General features: G+C 54.2%; 1 protein-coding gene across 3 annotated transcripts in view; it reads left to right on the forward strand.

Annotated features, from left to right (window-relative positions):
• Nucleotides 1–1,008: 1,008 nt before the first annotated feature.
• Nucleotides 1,009–16,275, forward strand: part of GRTP1 (growth hormone regulated TBC protein 1) — a 47,274-nt gene continuing 32,007 nt past the window's right edge. The window contains exons 1-5 of one of the 3 annotated variants that reach the window (XM_064361830.1): nt 10,306–10,396; nt 10,472–10,692; nt 12,507–12,586; nt 12,909–13,060; nt 14,443–14,567. In XM_064361830.1, the coding sequence (XP_064217900.1) occupies nt 13,030–13,060; nt 14,443–14,567 (156 nt within the window). In that variant the 5' untranslated portion in view covers nt 10,306–10,396; nt 10,472–10,692; nt 12,507–12,586; nt 12,909–13,029. Of the gene's footprint in view, nt 1,158–10,237; nt 10,397–10,471; nt 10,693–11,674; nt 12,587–12,908; nt 13,061–14,442; nt 14,568–16,275 lie in introns of those variants that run through there. The other 2 variants (XM_064361829.1, XM_064361831.1) reach the window with 2 other exon arrangements.

A 16,275-nucleotide genomic window follows, 5' to 3' on the forward strand; every position in this document is an offset into this window, starting at 1 on the left:
CTGGAATCCCAGACGCCGTCACGGGACGCGGACCGAGAAGCAGCCGGTCAGGACCGGAGCCGCCCAGACTCTCCCGGGAAGCCCAGGCCGGTGGGCGCCCCCTGTCTCCCGGGCCTGGCTCGCGGGTGGGGGCAACGCGGCCCCGCGTGGGGCTCCAGGCCCTGGCTTGGGGGGGAGCGGGCGTCCCGGAGCGGGAGCGGGGACCACGGGCTTCTCATGTGCGTGTGGGGCTCGGCCTTGAAATGTAGCGGAGAACGTTGAAAACGGGAGTCGGGTCTGCCAGGCACCGAGGTTTGAAGAAATCGCAGGAGAATCCGCACCGGCGCCGCCCCCTCGTCCTCCCCGATCCCCATCCGCCCCGCCTCCCTCCCCGATCCTCCCCCTCAAGTCCTCTCCAGCCCCGCCCCCGCGCCCGGGTCCTCCCCCCGCCCCGCCTCTCCCCCCCCGCCCCTCCCCTCCCCCTCGCCCCTCCCCCCGCCCCGCCTCTCCCCCCCCTGCCCCGGGTCCTCCCCCCCGCCCCGCCTCTCCCCCCCCGCCCGGGTCCTCCCCCCTCGTCCCTCCCCTCCCCCTCGCCCCTCCCCTCCCCTCCCCGCCTCTCCCCCCCCGCGCCCGGGTCCTCCCCCCTCGTCCCTCCCCTCCCCTCCCCGCCTCTCCCCCACCGCGCCCGGGTCCTCCCCCCTCGTCCCTCCCCTCCCCTCCCCTCCCCGCCTCTCCCCCCCCCCCCGCGCCCGGGTCCTCCCCACTCCCCGCCCCGCCTCCGCCCCGCCCCACGCGCCCGCGGCCCCGCCGGAAGGACTCCAGCGCCCGGGAGCCGGGAGGCGAACTCGGGACCCGCCTGCCCCGCTCGGTGCGCGCCTCCCTCCCGGCATGGAGCCCGCCGAGCGCTCGCGGGTCCCCAGGTGGGTGGCGCGGGGTCCGGGCGTCCCCGGCGGCTGCGGTCCCCATGTGGGCCCCCCACCCCCTGGAGGAAACTTCGGGGACGCCGGCTCCCTTCTCTCGGTGTTGCAGGATCGACCCGTACGGATTCGAGAGGCCCGCGGACTTCGACGCCGCCGCCTACGAGGAGTTCCTCGCCGGCTACCTGGTGACGCTCACCCGCAGGGCCGTCAAGTGGTCGCGGCTGCTGCGGGGCGGGGGCGTCCCGAGGGGCCGCGCAGGTGCGTGGGGCGAAGTCCGGGCTCCCGGTGCAGAGAGGGAGCGGGAGGGGCCTTCCCGGGCGGCCGCGGGACCGGCTTTCCCGCTTCGAGGCGGGGCCGAGGAGACCGCCCTTCCCAGCAGGGAGCGGGGTCCGGGTGGGTCGAAACTCGATTCCACCCTGGTGACCGGCCCCCCACTCCACTCCCCCGCGACCCGGGCCTCCTGCCTCGGTGAGCGCCCGGCCTGGCCCCCCAGGCTTCCCGGTGCGGAGGACGCCCCGCTCTCACCTCGGCCTTTCCCAGCACAGCCCCTGCGAGATCAAAAACCCTCCCTGCAGGGGGCTTTCATCCAGGGCTCAGTCCTCAGAACCTGGGGCACTGCTCGGCGACTCCCCTGTGCGTTCAATGAATGAACCCCAGGAGTGTCTGCCTGGGGTGAGGGCTTGGTGCGCCTGTGCCCTGGAGCTTGGAATGCAGGGAAGTGAGGTCAAAGGGGAGACTTGGGGTCTTCCTGAGAAGGGGGATGTGAGTGGCAGCTGAGCTTGGAGAAAGGGAGCTGACCCGGCTGCAGGGAGCTGGGGGGAGGGCAGGACATGAAGCAGGGACCCTGCCCCTGGCCGGAGGGCTGGAGGTGTGTGGTGACCACAGCCAGGCACAAAGAAGCCAGCTGTTAAAGGCTTTCCAGGCAATGTGTGACAAGATCAATTTTTGCTTTGATTTATTTATTTGAGACAGGGTAGCCCTCTGAGGGCCGTGGGCGGTCACCACTCACTGTAGCCTTGACCTCCTGGTCTCCAGCCATCCTCCCCGCTCAGCCTCCCGTGTAGCGGGATCGCCGGCACCACCATCACGCTCCGCTAATTTTGAGATTTTTTATAGAGATGGGATCTTGTTATGTTGCCCACGCTATTCTCTAACCCCTGGACTCAAGAGGTCCTTCCACCTCTGCCTCCCAAAGTGCTGGGATTATAGGCGTGAGCCCCCGAGCCAGCCAAGGTCTGCTTCTAAAGCGGTGGATGGGTGGGGCCCTGGTCCTGGGATATGGCCTGCGGGCCCGACTGAGGTGCTGCCTGGAGTGAGGCTGATGGGGCCTTGCTGCTTGGTGGAATGTCGGGCTCGGGTGGTGAGGGTCCAGCCGCACCGCACTAGACAGCCTCCTTCCCTAAGGCTGTCACTGATGGGAGTGTGGGCGCAGCTCCACTGGGCTTTCCCGAGCAGTGGTAAAGGCAGCATTTCATAAAATCAAACCCTCAAAGCTCAGTCTGTCTTTGCCTTCCACATCTCTGAAGCTAATACCCTGTAAGCGTCCCACAAATGCATCACGTCCCATCCCTGGGTCGTCTCTGTATGTGCACATGTTTCCATTGGAATGTGTGTCTCTTTATTTTTCCTTTTAATTCTTTTTTTTTTTTTTTTTTTTTTTTTGAGACAGTCTCACTATATCGCCGAGGCTGAGGTGCATTGGTGCGATCTCAGCTAACGGCAGCCTCCACCTCCCCGGTTTAAGCGATTCTCCTGCCTCAGCCTCCTGAGTAGCTGGGATTACAGGCACCCACCACCATGCCAGGCTAATTTTTGTATTTTTAGTAGAGATGGGGTTTCACCATGTTGGCCAAGCTAGTCTTGAACTCCTGACCTCTAGTAATCCTCCTGCGTCGGCCTCCCAAAGTGCTGGGATTACAGGCATGAGCCACTGCACCTGCTTTATTCTTAAAAGTTGACTGGTCTTTTAATTTTAAAAAGTGGCATAAAGTATATAAGACGTGAACTTAAAAAGTGTCAGTTACGTTTGAATCATACTAAGGGTAAACATTTGAATCATACTAAGGGATGCAAAGTGGAACTAGGAGTTTCTCTCCCACCCCTGGCCCCCATCCTCTGTAGAGACGACCACAGGGGACTGTCCTTCCGTCCCCCTCAGGAGCAGAAGTGCACACTTGGTTCTGCAGTTAGCTTTGAGGGCAAGGGAAGTCCATGGGAAGTCCTGTGGCTGTGACCTGGAGGTCGGTCAGGGCAGAGAATCGGAAAGATGTATGGCCGTGCATCAACTTTTTGTTTCTACAGAAAACACAACCGCACAGTCATTCTCCTGTCTTCGCCCTTGTCGTCTGGGTCTGTCCCGTCGCTCTCCTTTCTTTGAGTAGGGGCTGCTCACCTGGGTTCCATATCTTCCTTTTTATGCAACCACCCAGCACATTGCCCCCACTTTCTGATAGGGACTTGGGAGGGGAGTTCTGGGTAGAGCAGGGAAAAGGAGAAAAGCAATCTGAGTGCAAAATCCCCCGGATTTTTATTCTTTTCCCCAATCCTTTACAATTTTTTTTTTCTTGAGACGGAGTTTCGCTCTTGTTACCCAGGCTGGAGTGCAATGGCGCGATCTCGGCTCACCGCAACCTCCGCCTCCCGAGTTCAAGCAATTCTCTTGCCTCAGCCTCCCGAGTAGCTGGGACTACAGGCGTGCACCACCATGCCCAGCTAATTTTTTTATATTTTTAGTGGAGACGGGGTTTCACCTTGTTGATCAGGATGGTCTCGATCTCTTGACCTCGTGATCCACCCTCCTTGGCCTCCCAAAGTGCTGGGATTATAAGTGTGAGCCACCGCGCCTGGCCCTACAATTTTTTTTTTTTAGACGGATTCTTGCTCTGTTGCCCAGGCTGGAGTGCAGTGGCACCATCTTGGCTCACTGCAACCTTCCACCTCCCAGGTTCAAGAGATTCTCCTGCCTCAGCCTCCTGAGTAGCTGGGATTACAGGCACACGCCACCAAGCCCGGCTAATTTTTTTGTATTTTTAGTAGAGGCATGTTTCACCATGTTGGTCATCCTAGTCTCGAACTCCTGACTTTGTGATCTGCCCACCTCGGCCTCCCAAAGTGCTGGGATTTCAGGGGTGAGCGACCACGCCCACACCCTTTCCAATTATTTCACACCTAATTCAAGTTTTGTTTTTGTTTTTTCTCTTTTTTTTTTTGAGCTTTTTCTAAGAATTTCACTTTATTATTGAAGTAACAACGACCTCCTTTTTGCTTTAATTTTTTAAATTTACTTTTGTTTGTCTGTTTGGTTGGTTGTTTTTTGAGACAAAGTCTAGCTCTGTCAGCTAGGCTGGAGGGCAGTGGCCTTCAGCTGGGATTACAGGCGTGCGCCACCACACCTGGCTAATTCTTTGTATTTTCAGTAGAGGCAGGGTTTCACCATGTTGACAGGCAGGCTGTTCTCCTCCTGAGCTCAAGCGATCCACCCACCTCAGCCTCCCAAAGTGCTGGGGTTACAGGCGGGAGCCACCGCATCCGGGCTGATTTATGAAACGTTAATTGTCCCGTGTAATTATAGTAGCAGCATCACTGGCATAAATGGGTCTGGGAGCAAATACATCTCTTTGATGCCATGTGAGCCTCAGCCTGAAGAGTGGCAGCCACAGGGCGTGGGCCTGTTCTGCAGGGAGTAGGGTCGCTGGTGACTCCGGGAGGCATGTGTAGTCTTTGATCCTGTGTGTCCCTTCCAGCGTGGGGCCTGGGTCCCGGTGTGACCATCAGGGAGCCCATGAGCACTGGCAGAGCCCTAAGCGCAGAGAGTTGGGCATAAAACAGGAGTGGGCGCGTTATTCCAGAAATGGGAGTGACTTCTTACTGCCAGGTGTTCCAGGCCCACTGTGGTAGAGTTCTTTTTTCTGCTTTTGGAGAATTTTCATCTGCACTTCCCATGTTAAAGTCTCCAGTAACACAGTCATCTACCAATCTCAGCATTCCACATCTTAAGGGACAGTCATTATGTATTCTGCCTGGTGGCACTCTTGGCGAGTACAGTAAATATTGTATTTTTCTTTTTCCATAGCAAATATCCACCAGGAGCCCTTAGGAAGACAGCTTGCTCTTCCTCCCTATAAAGACTAAATTCAACAGACTTAGTCCTATCGAGTTCCTATTTCATTCTCCATCTCGAGAAGGGAGCAGCTTCAGGGCTGTTGGCTTCTTCAAGACCTCCTTCCTGGTGAATATTAACACCACGAAAGTTAAAATGCAGTTGAAAAAACATACTTTCAAAGATACACGAAAAAACTGGGGATTTGCCTAACTTTGTCAGGGTAGACGGAAGTCAGTTGTCTGGATTTAGCTTTTTTAAAAAAAATTCCCCAACGGTTTTGACTTAATATTTCATACTTCTCCAAACCTTGGCGATGCTCTGTGGTTAGCCCTGCCCTTGGGAAAGTGTCAGTCTGTGAGGACAAGTGAACCATTTTCATTCTTCTTCTTTTTTTTTTTAAATTGAGACAGGGTCTTGCTCTGTTGCCCAGGCTGGAGTGCAGTGGCTATTCACAGGCACGATCCCACTACTAATCAGCACAGGAGTTTTGACCTGCTCCGTTCCGACCTGGGCTGGTTCACCCCTCCTTAGGCAATGTAGTGGCCCCACGATCCCGGGACGTCACTATATTGATGTCAAACTTAGCGTGGACACCCGATCGGCATAGCACACTACAGCCCAGAATTCCTGGACTCAAGCGATCCTCCAGCCTCAGCCTCCCGAGTAGCTGGGACTGCAGGCACGTGCCACAGCGCCCAGCGGCACCATTTTCATTCTTCTATAAAGAAACAGTATAGGCTGGGTGCGGTGGCTCACCCCAGTAATCCCAGCACTTTGGGAGGCTGAGGCAGGCGGATCATGTGTTCAAGAGATCGAGACCATCCTGGCCAACATGGTGAAACCTGGTCTCTACTAAAAATACAAAAATTAGCTGGGCATGGTGGCGCGTGCCTGTAATCCCAGCTACTCGAGAGGCTGAGGCAGGAGAATTGCTTGAACCTAGGAGGTGGAGGTTGCAGTGAGCCAAGATCGCACCATTGCACTCCAGCCTGACAACAGAACAAGACTGTCTCAAAACAAAAACAAAAAAGTGTAAATTCAGATGACAAACTTATCAAAAACTCGCGGAGTTATTTGTTCTGTAAAACTTCTGGGTGTTGCTCCAACTGCCAGAGCTGTCTGGGGGGCCTCGGGCGCAGGCTCGGTGCCTTCTGTCCACTTTACGGATGAGGAAACTGAGCCACGCTCAGGCTCTGGAGCCTGCAAGTCATAGCAGAGCAGAGTGTCTGGCTCCAAAGCTGGGGCGTTTAGTCATTTTGACCTTTCCTTTAAATACAACCCTGATATTATTATTATTGAGACAGAGTCTTGCTCTGTCACCCAGGCTGGAGGACAGTGGCATGATCATAGCTCACTGCACTCTAACCCTCCTGCCTCGGTCTCCAGAGTAGCTGAGACTACAGGTGTGCCCCACCGTGCCCAGCTAATGTTTAAGATTTTTTTTGTAGAGATGAGTCTACTGGGATTACAGGCATGAGCCACTGCACCTGGCCTGTCAAAGTATTTTACAATTTACAGTAAAATTCACCGTTACCAGTATATGGGTCTATGAATTTGGACACACGCAGCTAGGCAGTCGTCACCACAATCAGGGCTCCGTCACCTTCAACAATCCTGTCCTTTGAAGTCAGCCCACTGCCCACATCACCAGCCTCTTCCCCATTCCTGTAGTTCAGCCATTTCCATGATGTCATCAGGGGGATCATACAGATTTGAGTCTGGTTTCTCTCACCGAATGCATTGGAGATCCATCCAGGACCTCACATGTGTCAATAGTTCACTCCTTTTTATTGCTGAGGTATTTGATTTTATGGATGTACTAAAATTCTTAAAAATCTGTTCATCAGCTGAAAACATTTGGGATGTGTAAAGGCAACATTATAAACATTCGCTTACAGGTTTTTGTGGGAACTTAGTTTTCATTTATCTTGACTAAACACTTTGCATGGGATTGCTGGGTCATATGATAAGTGTATGTTTACTAAGAAATTACAAACTCTTTCCAATGTGGCTGTAAAATTTTGCCTTCCCACCGCAAATGTCTGAGTGTTCTAATCGCTCCACATTCTTGCCAGCTCTTCATGTTGTTGGTGTTTTTTTTATTTTCGTCATTCTTTTGTAGACAGACTATTCTGTCTGCACTAAATTTTCTTTGCACCTTTATCAAAAAGCAGTTGATTCTGTTTGTGTGGGTCTCTTTCTGGATTTTTTAATATATCCCATTATTCCATTTGTCAGACTTTTCTCCAGTACCACATTTGTCTGTCTTACTGTAGGTTTATAGTAAAGCATAAAATCTGGTAATGTGTCTCCTCCAACTTCATTTTCAAAATTGTTTTGATTCTTTTCACTTTGCATATAAGGTTCAGAATTAGCTTGTCATTGTCTACAAAGTATTTTTTCCTGGAACAGTGATAGGAGGTATATATAAGAATCTATAGATCAACTTTGGAAGAATTGACATCTTCAGATTGAGCCTTCCAATCCATGAACATGGTCTATCTATTAATTTATTTCATTCTTCTTTGATTTCTTTCTTTTTTTTTTTTTTTTGGATGGAGTTTTGCTCTTGTTGCCCAGGCTGGAGTGCAATGGCATGATCTTGGCTCACAACCTCTGCCTTCTGGGTGCAAGCAATCCTCCTGCCTCAGCCTCCCAAGTAGCTGGGATTACAGGCATGCATTACCACGCCTAGCTAATTTTTGTATTTTTAGTAGAGAATACAAAATTGGTCAGACTGGTCTTGAACTGCTGACTTCAGGTGATCCCCCCACTCCCAAAGTGCTGGGATTATAGGTGTGAGCCACCACACCTGGCTTCTTTGATATCTTTTGTGGCATTAGCATTTGGCTCCTGCAAAGATTTTGTTAGAATTTTTTCTTTTTTTTTTTTCTTTTTCATGTGTCTCACTGTTTCCCCCAGGCTGGAGTGCATAGTGTGATCTCAGCTCATTGCAACCTCTGCCTCCTGGGTTCAAAAGATTCTCCTGCCTCAGCCTCCTGAGTAGCTAGGATTACAAGCGTTCACCTCTGTGCCCAGCTAATTTTTGTATTTTTTTTTTTTTTTTTTGATGGAGTCTCACTCTCTCACCAGGCTGGAGTACAATGGCACTATCTCGGCTCACTGCAACCTCCGCCTCCTGGCTGCAAGCAATTCTCCTGCCTCAGCTTCCCGAGTAGCTGGGATTACAGACACCTGCCACCATGCCCAGCTAATTTTTGTATATTTTTAGTAGAGACGGGGTTTTGCCATGTTGGCCAGATTGTTCTTGAACTCCTGACCTCAGGTGATCCACCCATCATGGCCTCCCAAAGGGCCAGGATTACAGACGTGAACCACCACGCCAGGCCCCAATTTTAAATATATGATTTCCAGGTCCTCATCATTAGTTTGTGGAAGTACCACTGGTTTTTGCATGGCCTTTCCTTTCAGCCTCTGTCCCTCCGTTAGAACAGACCCTGCCTGTGCTGGCCTTGACCCGCCCCGTTGCTGTTTAGCACAGAATGACTAAGAACTCACTCAGAGCATTCCTGGTCAAGTTGCCCTCTAAGGGATCACGAGACCTGTCGCCAGACTTCGGTATGAATCGTACTAACGTGGAGAAAAAGTCAGGCTGAATTATTGTTGTTGTTAGTAGAATTTTACAAATAAAGCATGTTTTTCATGTTCCTGTAAACAGAGTGAATAAGCCAGGTGTTCTGAGATGTTCTTGCCTGAGATGCGATCCCCAAATTTGCTTCTAAACCAGCAAAGAGGGTTTCTTCAGACGGATCGTTTGGCTTTCAGCGGATGGCGTTATGTCTGCTCTCCCTCTCCTCTGGGCCTTCCTCGTTACCCTTGTCTCATTCATCACGTATTTAGTGAGCGTTTACTGCCTCCCAGGCTCCCTTCCAGGAGTGGGAGGCCCAGTGGACAGAAAAGGGTCTGTCCTTCCAGAGCCTGCATCTTAAGATGCTTGTGTCCAGATGATCATAAGTTGTGGATCACCTTGGAATTCGAGCGCATAAAGTTTTACCCTGTAGCGTTTTTCTTGATTGTAGCCTATAAAGTTATTTTAAGTTTTTTATCTGCTAAATACAGCTGGGGCCTCGGAGTTTTTTCTTTTTATGGCAGCTTATGGAATTCCACAAATTGCATATGCTTTTTTTCTTTTTCCAAAGTATGGTTTCTTTTAAAAGAATAGTTTCTTTTAAAATATGTGCAGGGCCGGGTACAGTGGCTCATGCCTCAGGATTCTATGCCTGTAATCCCAGCACTTTGGAAGGCTGAGGCGGGCAGATCACGAGGTCAAGAGTTTGAGACCAGCCGGACTGATATGGTGAAACCCCATCTCTACTAAGAATACAAAAATTAGCCGGGTGTAGTGGTGCACGCCTATAATCCCAGCTACTCGGGAGGCTGAGGCAGGAGAATCGCTTGAACTCACTGCACTCCAGCCTGGGCGGCAGAGCCAGACTCCATCTCGAAATAAAATAAAATAAAAATAGTGCAGTTCAGCATCAAAGGAAACAGCAACATTTTAAATATTTGCTTTGAGAATTAACTGTTTTGTAGGTTAACAGCACAGTTTTACCCCTTTGGACTTATCATAATTAATTTGGGTGTTTGTCATGCATAGCTCTTCCTTCCGCCTAGGAAATTACTCAGTATTGATTAATGGAGATGGTGCCTGGCTTTTGGCTTCTGTTCCTACGTGTTTCTGTGGCCATTAGAAAATTACTAATTTTTCACATATTTATTGTCAATTAAAATACCCCTACAAAATGCAGTAGCTTGCAATAGGTAGATATTAACTGCACACACAGGACAGAGGTGTCTGGCACGGAAACCGTGGGCTCCCGCCGCGGGTCCCACCAAGGGCTCACTGCCGAGCCCCGCCGGGCTCCGTTCTCAGCTTGGCCTCCCACTGTTTCGCCCCTTCGCTGCTCCTCTGCACAGCTCCCAGGGAACTTTCCAGAGCACCCATCTGATCGGGGGCGTGGGTGTCCCGACCACCTGGCATTAGGTGGTGAAGTGGGCGTAGGGGTGGTTCTGTAGCTGGTCTGGTTTGTGCTCTGTTGGGAGGGAGAGCAGAATTTTTAAAGGAGCGTGTGTCCCAGTTTTGGTGGAGATGAAGTTCTGGGTCTTTTTAATGTTTGATTTCAGAAGAACAGTGGTGAGAGCGGCAGGTGTCAGGCGCGTGGGCTCTGCGGGCCTCTGCTCCAGCTCAGGCGTCCTCTGTCCTCTCGGGTTTTAGTGAAGCGCTACGTCCGGAAAGGGGTCCCGCTGGAGCACCGTGCCCGCGTCTGGATGGCGCTGAGTGGGGCCCAGGCTCAGATGGACCAGAATCCCGGCTACTACCACCGGCTTCTCCAGGGAGAGAGAAACCCCAGGCTGGAGGACGCCATCCGGACAGGTGAGGCGTGGCGGTGGGGTTCTGGCACAGGGGCTGGGGCCAGAAGGAACCGGTTTCCACCGTGTCTGGTCTTAGTGTCCAGGAGTGAGCTGTGCACCTGCTGCTTTTCACTGCCGTGATGTCTTCAAAATCCACAAAAGAATCAAAACAAGCCTTTGCAAGGGGAGAACAGCGATCTTAATTCACTCAGCAAATACTCACGGGCCTCGCTGGCTGCTAAGGAGACGGTCACGAAGGAGCAGTTATCCTCCGTGAAGACTCGCAGGACAGTGAGAGCGGCGTCTGTCGCCGCGCGGGTGCGTGCCGGGCGCTGGTCGCGTGGCCTTGCAGACGTCCCCGCTTTTGTGTCTAAATAATTGCTGGTCTGCCTTCCCCTCTGATTTACTCAGTAATCACATAGCCATAGGGTCACCAGCGCTCAGAAGTTCAAAGTGCTAACAAAATCGGTTAACCTAAATTGAATAATTTAGAAAGTACACCTGCCCTTCTGATTTTAACAGTTTTTGAGAAATACACATTTAAACACAATATACTTAATTTTTTTTCTTTCTTAATTCTTTTATGCTCAGCGTATGGTAGAATTTTTTTTCTTTCTTAATATACTTAATTTTTTAAAACCCAGTGGCTTTGAAGTGCCGAGAGGTCAGAAGGACTTGGGATGGTGAGGACAGGCTGCATCCTGCTGCCCGTCCGCCCGTCCTGGGGGTCCTGGGGGTCTCCTGTCACAGGGCAGAGCCAGCGGGAGGGGCTCCCCAGGCTGGTGCTGGGGCCACCAGGGGAGACGCTGCATCCTGACCGCAGAGTGATCACCGCCAAAGGCCTCCAAACATGCACAGCCTGGCGGCCAGAAACGCTGATTCAGGTTGGAAAGAGGAGAGCTCGGGTGCGGTGGGGAGCGGGGTGCATATTAAAACACAGCACTGCTGTCTGAAAAATGAATTTAAAGGCTCTGTTTTGTGGTTTTTTTGGATGATTTTTTTTTTTTTTTGAGATGGAGTTTTGCTCTTGTTGCCCAGGCTGGAGTGCAGTGGCACGATCTCAGCTCACCACAACCTCCGCCTCTCGGGTTCAAGCGATTCTCCTGCCTCAGCCTCCCTAGTAGCTGGGATTACAGGTGCTTGCTACCATGCCCGGCTAATTTTTTGTATTTTTAGTAGAGATGGGGGTTCTCCATGTTGGCCAGGCTGGTCTCGAACTCCTGACCTCAGGTGGTCCACCCACCTCAGCCTCCCAAAGTGCTGGGATTACAGGCGTGAGCCACCACACCTGGCCTTTTTTTTTTTTTTTTAAGACAGGTCTCAGTCTGTTACCCAGACTGGAGTGCAGTGGTGCCATCACAGTGATGGTTCACTGCAGCCTCAACCTCCCAGGCTCAAGTGATCCTCCTGATCCAGCCTCCTGAGTAGCTGGGAGTGGTCGGGACCACAGGTGTGCACTACCACACCTGGCTCTTTTTTATTTTTTTTTTCAGACAGAGTCTTGCTCTGTCGCCCTGGCTGGAGTGCAGTGGCTCAGTCTCAGCTCACTGCAACCTCCACCTCCCAGGTTCAAGCGATTCTCCTGCCTCAGTCTCCCTAGTAGCTGGGATTACAGGCACATACCACCAGGACCAGCTAACTTTTTGTATTTTTAGTAGAGATGGGGTTTCACCTTGTTAGCCAGGATGGTCTTGATCTTCTGACCTCATGATCTACCTGCCTCGGCCTCCCAAAGTGCTGGATTACAGGTGTGAGCCACCGCGCCTGGCCTGGCTCATTTTTTTAATTTTTATTTTTTGTAGAGATGGGGCTTTGGTTTTGAACTCCTGGGCTCTGGGGATTCTCCCTCCTTCACCTCCCAAAGTGCTGGGGTTACAGGAGTGAGCCATCACCTGGCTGAGTCTTTTTTTTTTATTATGGCAAAATATACATAATATAAAATTTACCATTTCATTTTTCCCAAGCTGAACCTCGGCCCCCATTGTCAAGCACTGGCCCCCGGGACCTCGCCCAGCCCTGGCAGCCCGCTGGGCGCTTGTCTCCATGCTTTGGGAACTCTAGGGTCACATAAGAGGAGCCCTGCGGGCTGCGTCCTGTGCAGCCAGGGTCCTTTCCCTCACCTCATTCCTCAGGGATCCTCCGTGCTGCGTCTCGCATGAGAACTTCTTCCTTCTTTAAGGGCGAATGACAATCCACGCGTGGGCAGGCCGAGGTTTGTTCATTTATCCATCTGTCGGTGGACACTGGGGCTCTCCTGCCGTGCGGCTGTTACGCGTGGCACGGCCGTGAGCGTGGGTATGCGGATTCTGCTGGGGTCCCTGCTTCCAGCTGTGGGTTCGTACCCAGAGTGTGGGGCTGCTGGATCCGTGACGGTCCTGTGCGTAGTCATTGGAGGCACCCGGGTCAGTCCTCTCTCGGGAGCCATACAGTGGGTGTCCAGGCCCGCAGAGCCTGCATCGGGCCACCTGCGCCCAGAGGGAAGGTTCCCCTGCTTGTCCACCTCCAGCAGAGATGGGCCTTCTCCTTCCCCACAGGATGGCATCAAAACGTATCCAAAAGCCGAGGGTGGTGGCTCACGCCTGTAATCTCAGCACTTCGGGAAGCTGAGGCAGGCGGATCAGCTGAGCTCAAGAGTTCAGGACCAGCCTGACCAACATGGCAAAACTCCATCTCTACAAATCAATACGTAAATTAGTCGAGGCGTGGTGGTGTGCACCTGTAGTCTCGGCTACTCGGGAGGCTGAGGGGGGAGGATCGCTTGCACCCTGGAGGTTGAGGCTGCAGTGAGTCGTGATCGCACCACTGCACTCCAGCCTGGGTGACAGAGTGAGACCCTGTCTCAAAAAATATATGTATATATGGAAAAACTCAACATTACGTAGAAATGAATATAGCCAGTCACTCTAGTCTGAAATAGCAAAAATACTAACTTCCCCTTGGCTGACTCCGTTTTTTGGAATGTTTAGAATTCCAGGGGGGACACAGCTCTTTTGTAAGAAAACACAACGAGAAATACCGTGCTCTGAGCCATTGAACTAATGTTCTGCCCAAATCTAGCGTTTTGTAAGCAAAGACGAGGCTTGGGCCCTGAGGTCGGAAACAGACTCACGGTATTTTGCAGCAGTTACAGAGACCATAGGAGGGTGGGTTCCTCCAGAGCGGGGCGCGCGCCCATCCGTCTCAGTGTCATGGCCAGCGGGCTGCTGTGAGTCCATCTTGGAACCTGTGCAGAAAGCGCCCATCCGCTGGTGGCCGCCCGAGGCGCCCGGCGAACACCTCTAACAGAGGTGGGGCCCGTGGGAGCAGAAACCAGCGGAGGTGTCAGGCCGGCATTCCCCTTCCTGCCCGGCCCGCGTCCAGGGCTAACGTGGAGGTCAGCTTCCATGAGGCCTGGTGCTGGGTCAGCATGAGGCTTGGTTAGAGTCCCCCGGCACAGGACGGCTTGGCCAGGCCACTGTTCTGCCAAGGGATGCCCGGGCGCGATGGCGGGAGGGTTGGTGCCGAGGAAGGAGGAGGCCGGCAGGGATGCCTCCCGCACACTCAAGTGGCCACACGGGGTTTCTTCATTTCTCAGCGCTCAGCCGTGTCCTTTATCTCTGAGGAGTCTTGGTTCATTCTGTCCTTTCCGTTTTGGATCTTCAGAATTAATTAAACATCCCAAAGTTTTGTGTGCATTTCTCTCCACCTGTCACCCCGGGTCCTCGAGGCAGAGTCGCCTCTGCTAGGCGTGAGGTCCGAGGTGCAGGAGGCCTGTGCTGGGGGCCGGGAGGAGACGGGCATCGAGGAGGGGCGCCACGGCCCGGCTGCCAGCTCTGGGGTTGCTCTGCTGTCCCTGAGTCTGGGAAGGACGGTTGGGGTCCCCTCCGCCCCCGAGTCCAGGGATCGCCCCCTCCTTCCTGGCCCTGGTGAGCCCGTCGCCCTGGCTGTGTTGAGTCTGCTGTGCAGCTAGGGTGAAAACCCGTCTATAAGTCCCGGGTGGAACCCAGGCGGCCACCCTCGGGGCAGCTGGAGGGGTGGGAGGCTTGCAGAGCAGAAAGCTGTGGGTGATTCCTCCTGAATTTCCTGCAGACCTGAACCGGACCTTCCCCGACAACGTGAAGTTCCGGAAGACCACGGAGCCCTGCTTACAGAAGACCCTGTACAATGTGCTGCTGGCATACGGGCACCATAACCAGGCCGTGGGCTACTGCCAGGTGAGCCTCGGGACCCTCTGACGCAAGCCTGAGGCTGTCGTCCACAGCTGCAGGTTGGGCAGTGCGGGCCTCACGTCTCTGTCAGCCCATTCATGAATTCCACGTCCTGATCCTCACGAGGCTTGGACGCTGTTACTCAGCAGGGAGGACGGGGAGCGACAGCTGACCACCTCTATTCCGCCTCGGGCGCAGGAGGAGCAGGCGCATGCTGTGGCACACGTGTGTGCTGGTGTGGGGGCGTGTGCTGTGGAACGTGTGGGCTGGTGTGGGTGTGTGTGCTGGTGTGGGGGCGTGTGCTGTGGAACGTGTGGGCTGGTGTGGGTGTGTGTGCTGGTGTGGGGGCGTGTGCTGTGGAACGTGTGTGCTGGTGTGGGGCCTGTGTGTTGTGGAACGTGTGTGCTGGTGTGGGGTGCGTGTGCTGTGGGGTGTGTGTGCTGGTGTGGGGGCGTGTGCTGTGGGGCGCGTGTGCTGGTGTGGGGTGCGTCTGTTGTGGAACGTGTGTGCTGGTGTGGTGGCGTGTGCTGTGGGGTGTGTGTGCTGGTGTGGGGGCGTGTGCTGTGGAACGTGTGTGCTGGTGTGGGGTGCGTGTGCTGTGGAACGTGTGTCCTGGTGTGGGGCCCGTGTGTTGTGGGGCGTGTGTGCTGGTGTGGGCCTGTGTGCTGTGGAACGTGTGTGCTGGTGTGGGGTGCGTGTGCTGTGGGGCGTGTGTGCTGGTGTGGGGGCGTGTGCTGTGGGGCGTGTGTGCTGGTGTGGGGTGCGTGTGCTGTGGAACGTGTGTGCCGGTGTGGGGGCATGTGCTGTGGAACGTGTGTGCTGGTGTGGGGTGCGTGTGCTGTGGAACGTGTGTGCCGGTGTGGGGGCATGTGCTGTGGAACATGTGTGCTGGTGTGGGTGTGTGTGCTGGTGTGGGGGCGTGTGCTGTGGAACGTGTGTGCTGGTGTGGGTGTGTGTGCTGGTGTGGGGGCGTGTGCTGTGGAACGTGTGTGCTGGTGTGGGGCCTGTGTGTTGTGGAACGTGTGTGCTGGTGTGGGGTGCGTGTGCTGTGGGGTGTGTGTGCTGGTGTGGGGGCGTGTGCTGTGGGGCGTGTGTGCTGGTGTGGGTGTGTGTGCTGGTGTGGGGGCGTGTGCTGTGGAACGTGTGTGCTGGTGTGGGGCCTGTGTGTTGTGGAACGTGTGTGCTGGTGTGGGTGTGTGTGCTGGTGTGGGGGCGTGTGCTGTGGAACGTGTGGGCTGGTGTGGGTGTGTGTGCTGGTGTGGGGGCGTGTGCTGTGGAACGTGTGTACTGGTGTGGGGCCTGTGTGTTGTGGAACGTGTGTGCTGGTGTTGGGTGCGTGTGCTGTGGGGTGTGTGTGCTGGTGTGGGGGCGTGTGCTGTGGGTGCGTGTGTGCTGGTGTGGGGTGCGTCTGTTGTGAAACGTGTGTGCTGGTGTGGGGGCGTGTGCTGTGGGGTGTGTGTGCTGGTGTGGGGGCGTGTGCTGTGGAACGTGTGTGCTGGTGTGGGGTGCGTGTGCTGTGGAACGTGTGTGCTGGTGTGGGGCCCGTGTGTTGTGGGGCGTGTGTGCTGGTGTGGGCCTGTGTGCTGTGGAACGTGTGTGCTGGTGTGGGGGCGTGTGCTGTGGGGCGTGTGTGCTGGTGTGGGGCCCGTATGTTGTGGAACGTGTGTGCTGGTGTGGGGCCCGTGTGTTGTGGAACGTGTGTGCTGGTGTGGGG

This window comes from Aotus nancymaae, unplaced genomic scaffold, assembly GCF_030222135.1.
Source record: "Aotus nancymaae isolate 86718 unplaced genomic scaffold, 86718_ANA_hifiasm-v0.15.2.pri h1tg000044l, whole genome shotgun sequence".
Lineage (NCBI taxonomy): Eukaryota > Metazoa > Chordata > Mammalia > Primates > Aotidae > Aotus > Aotus nancymaae.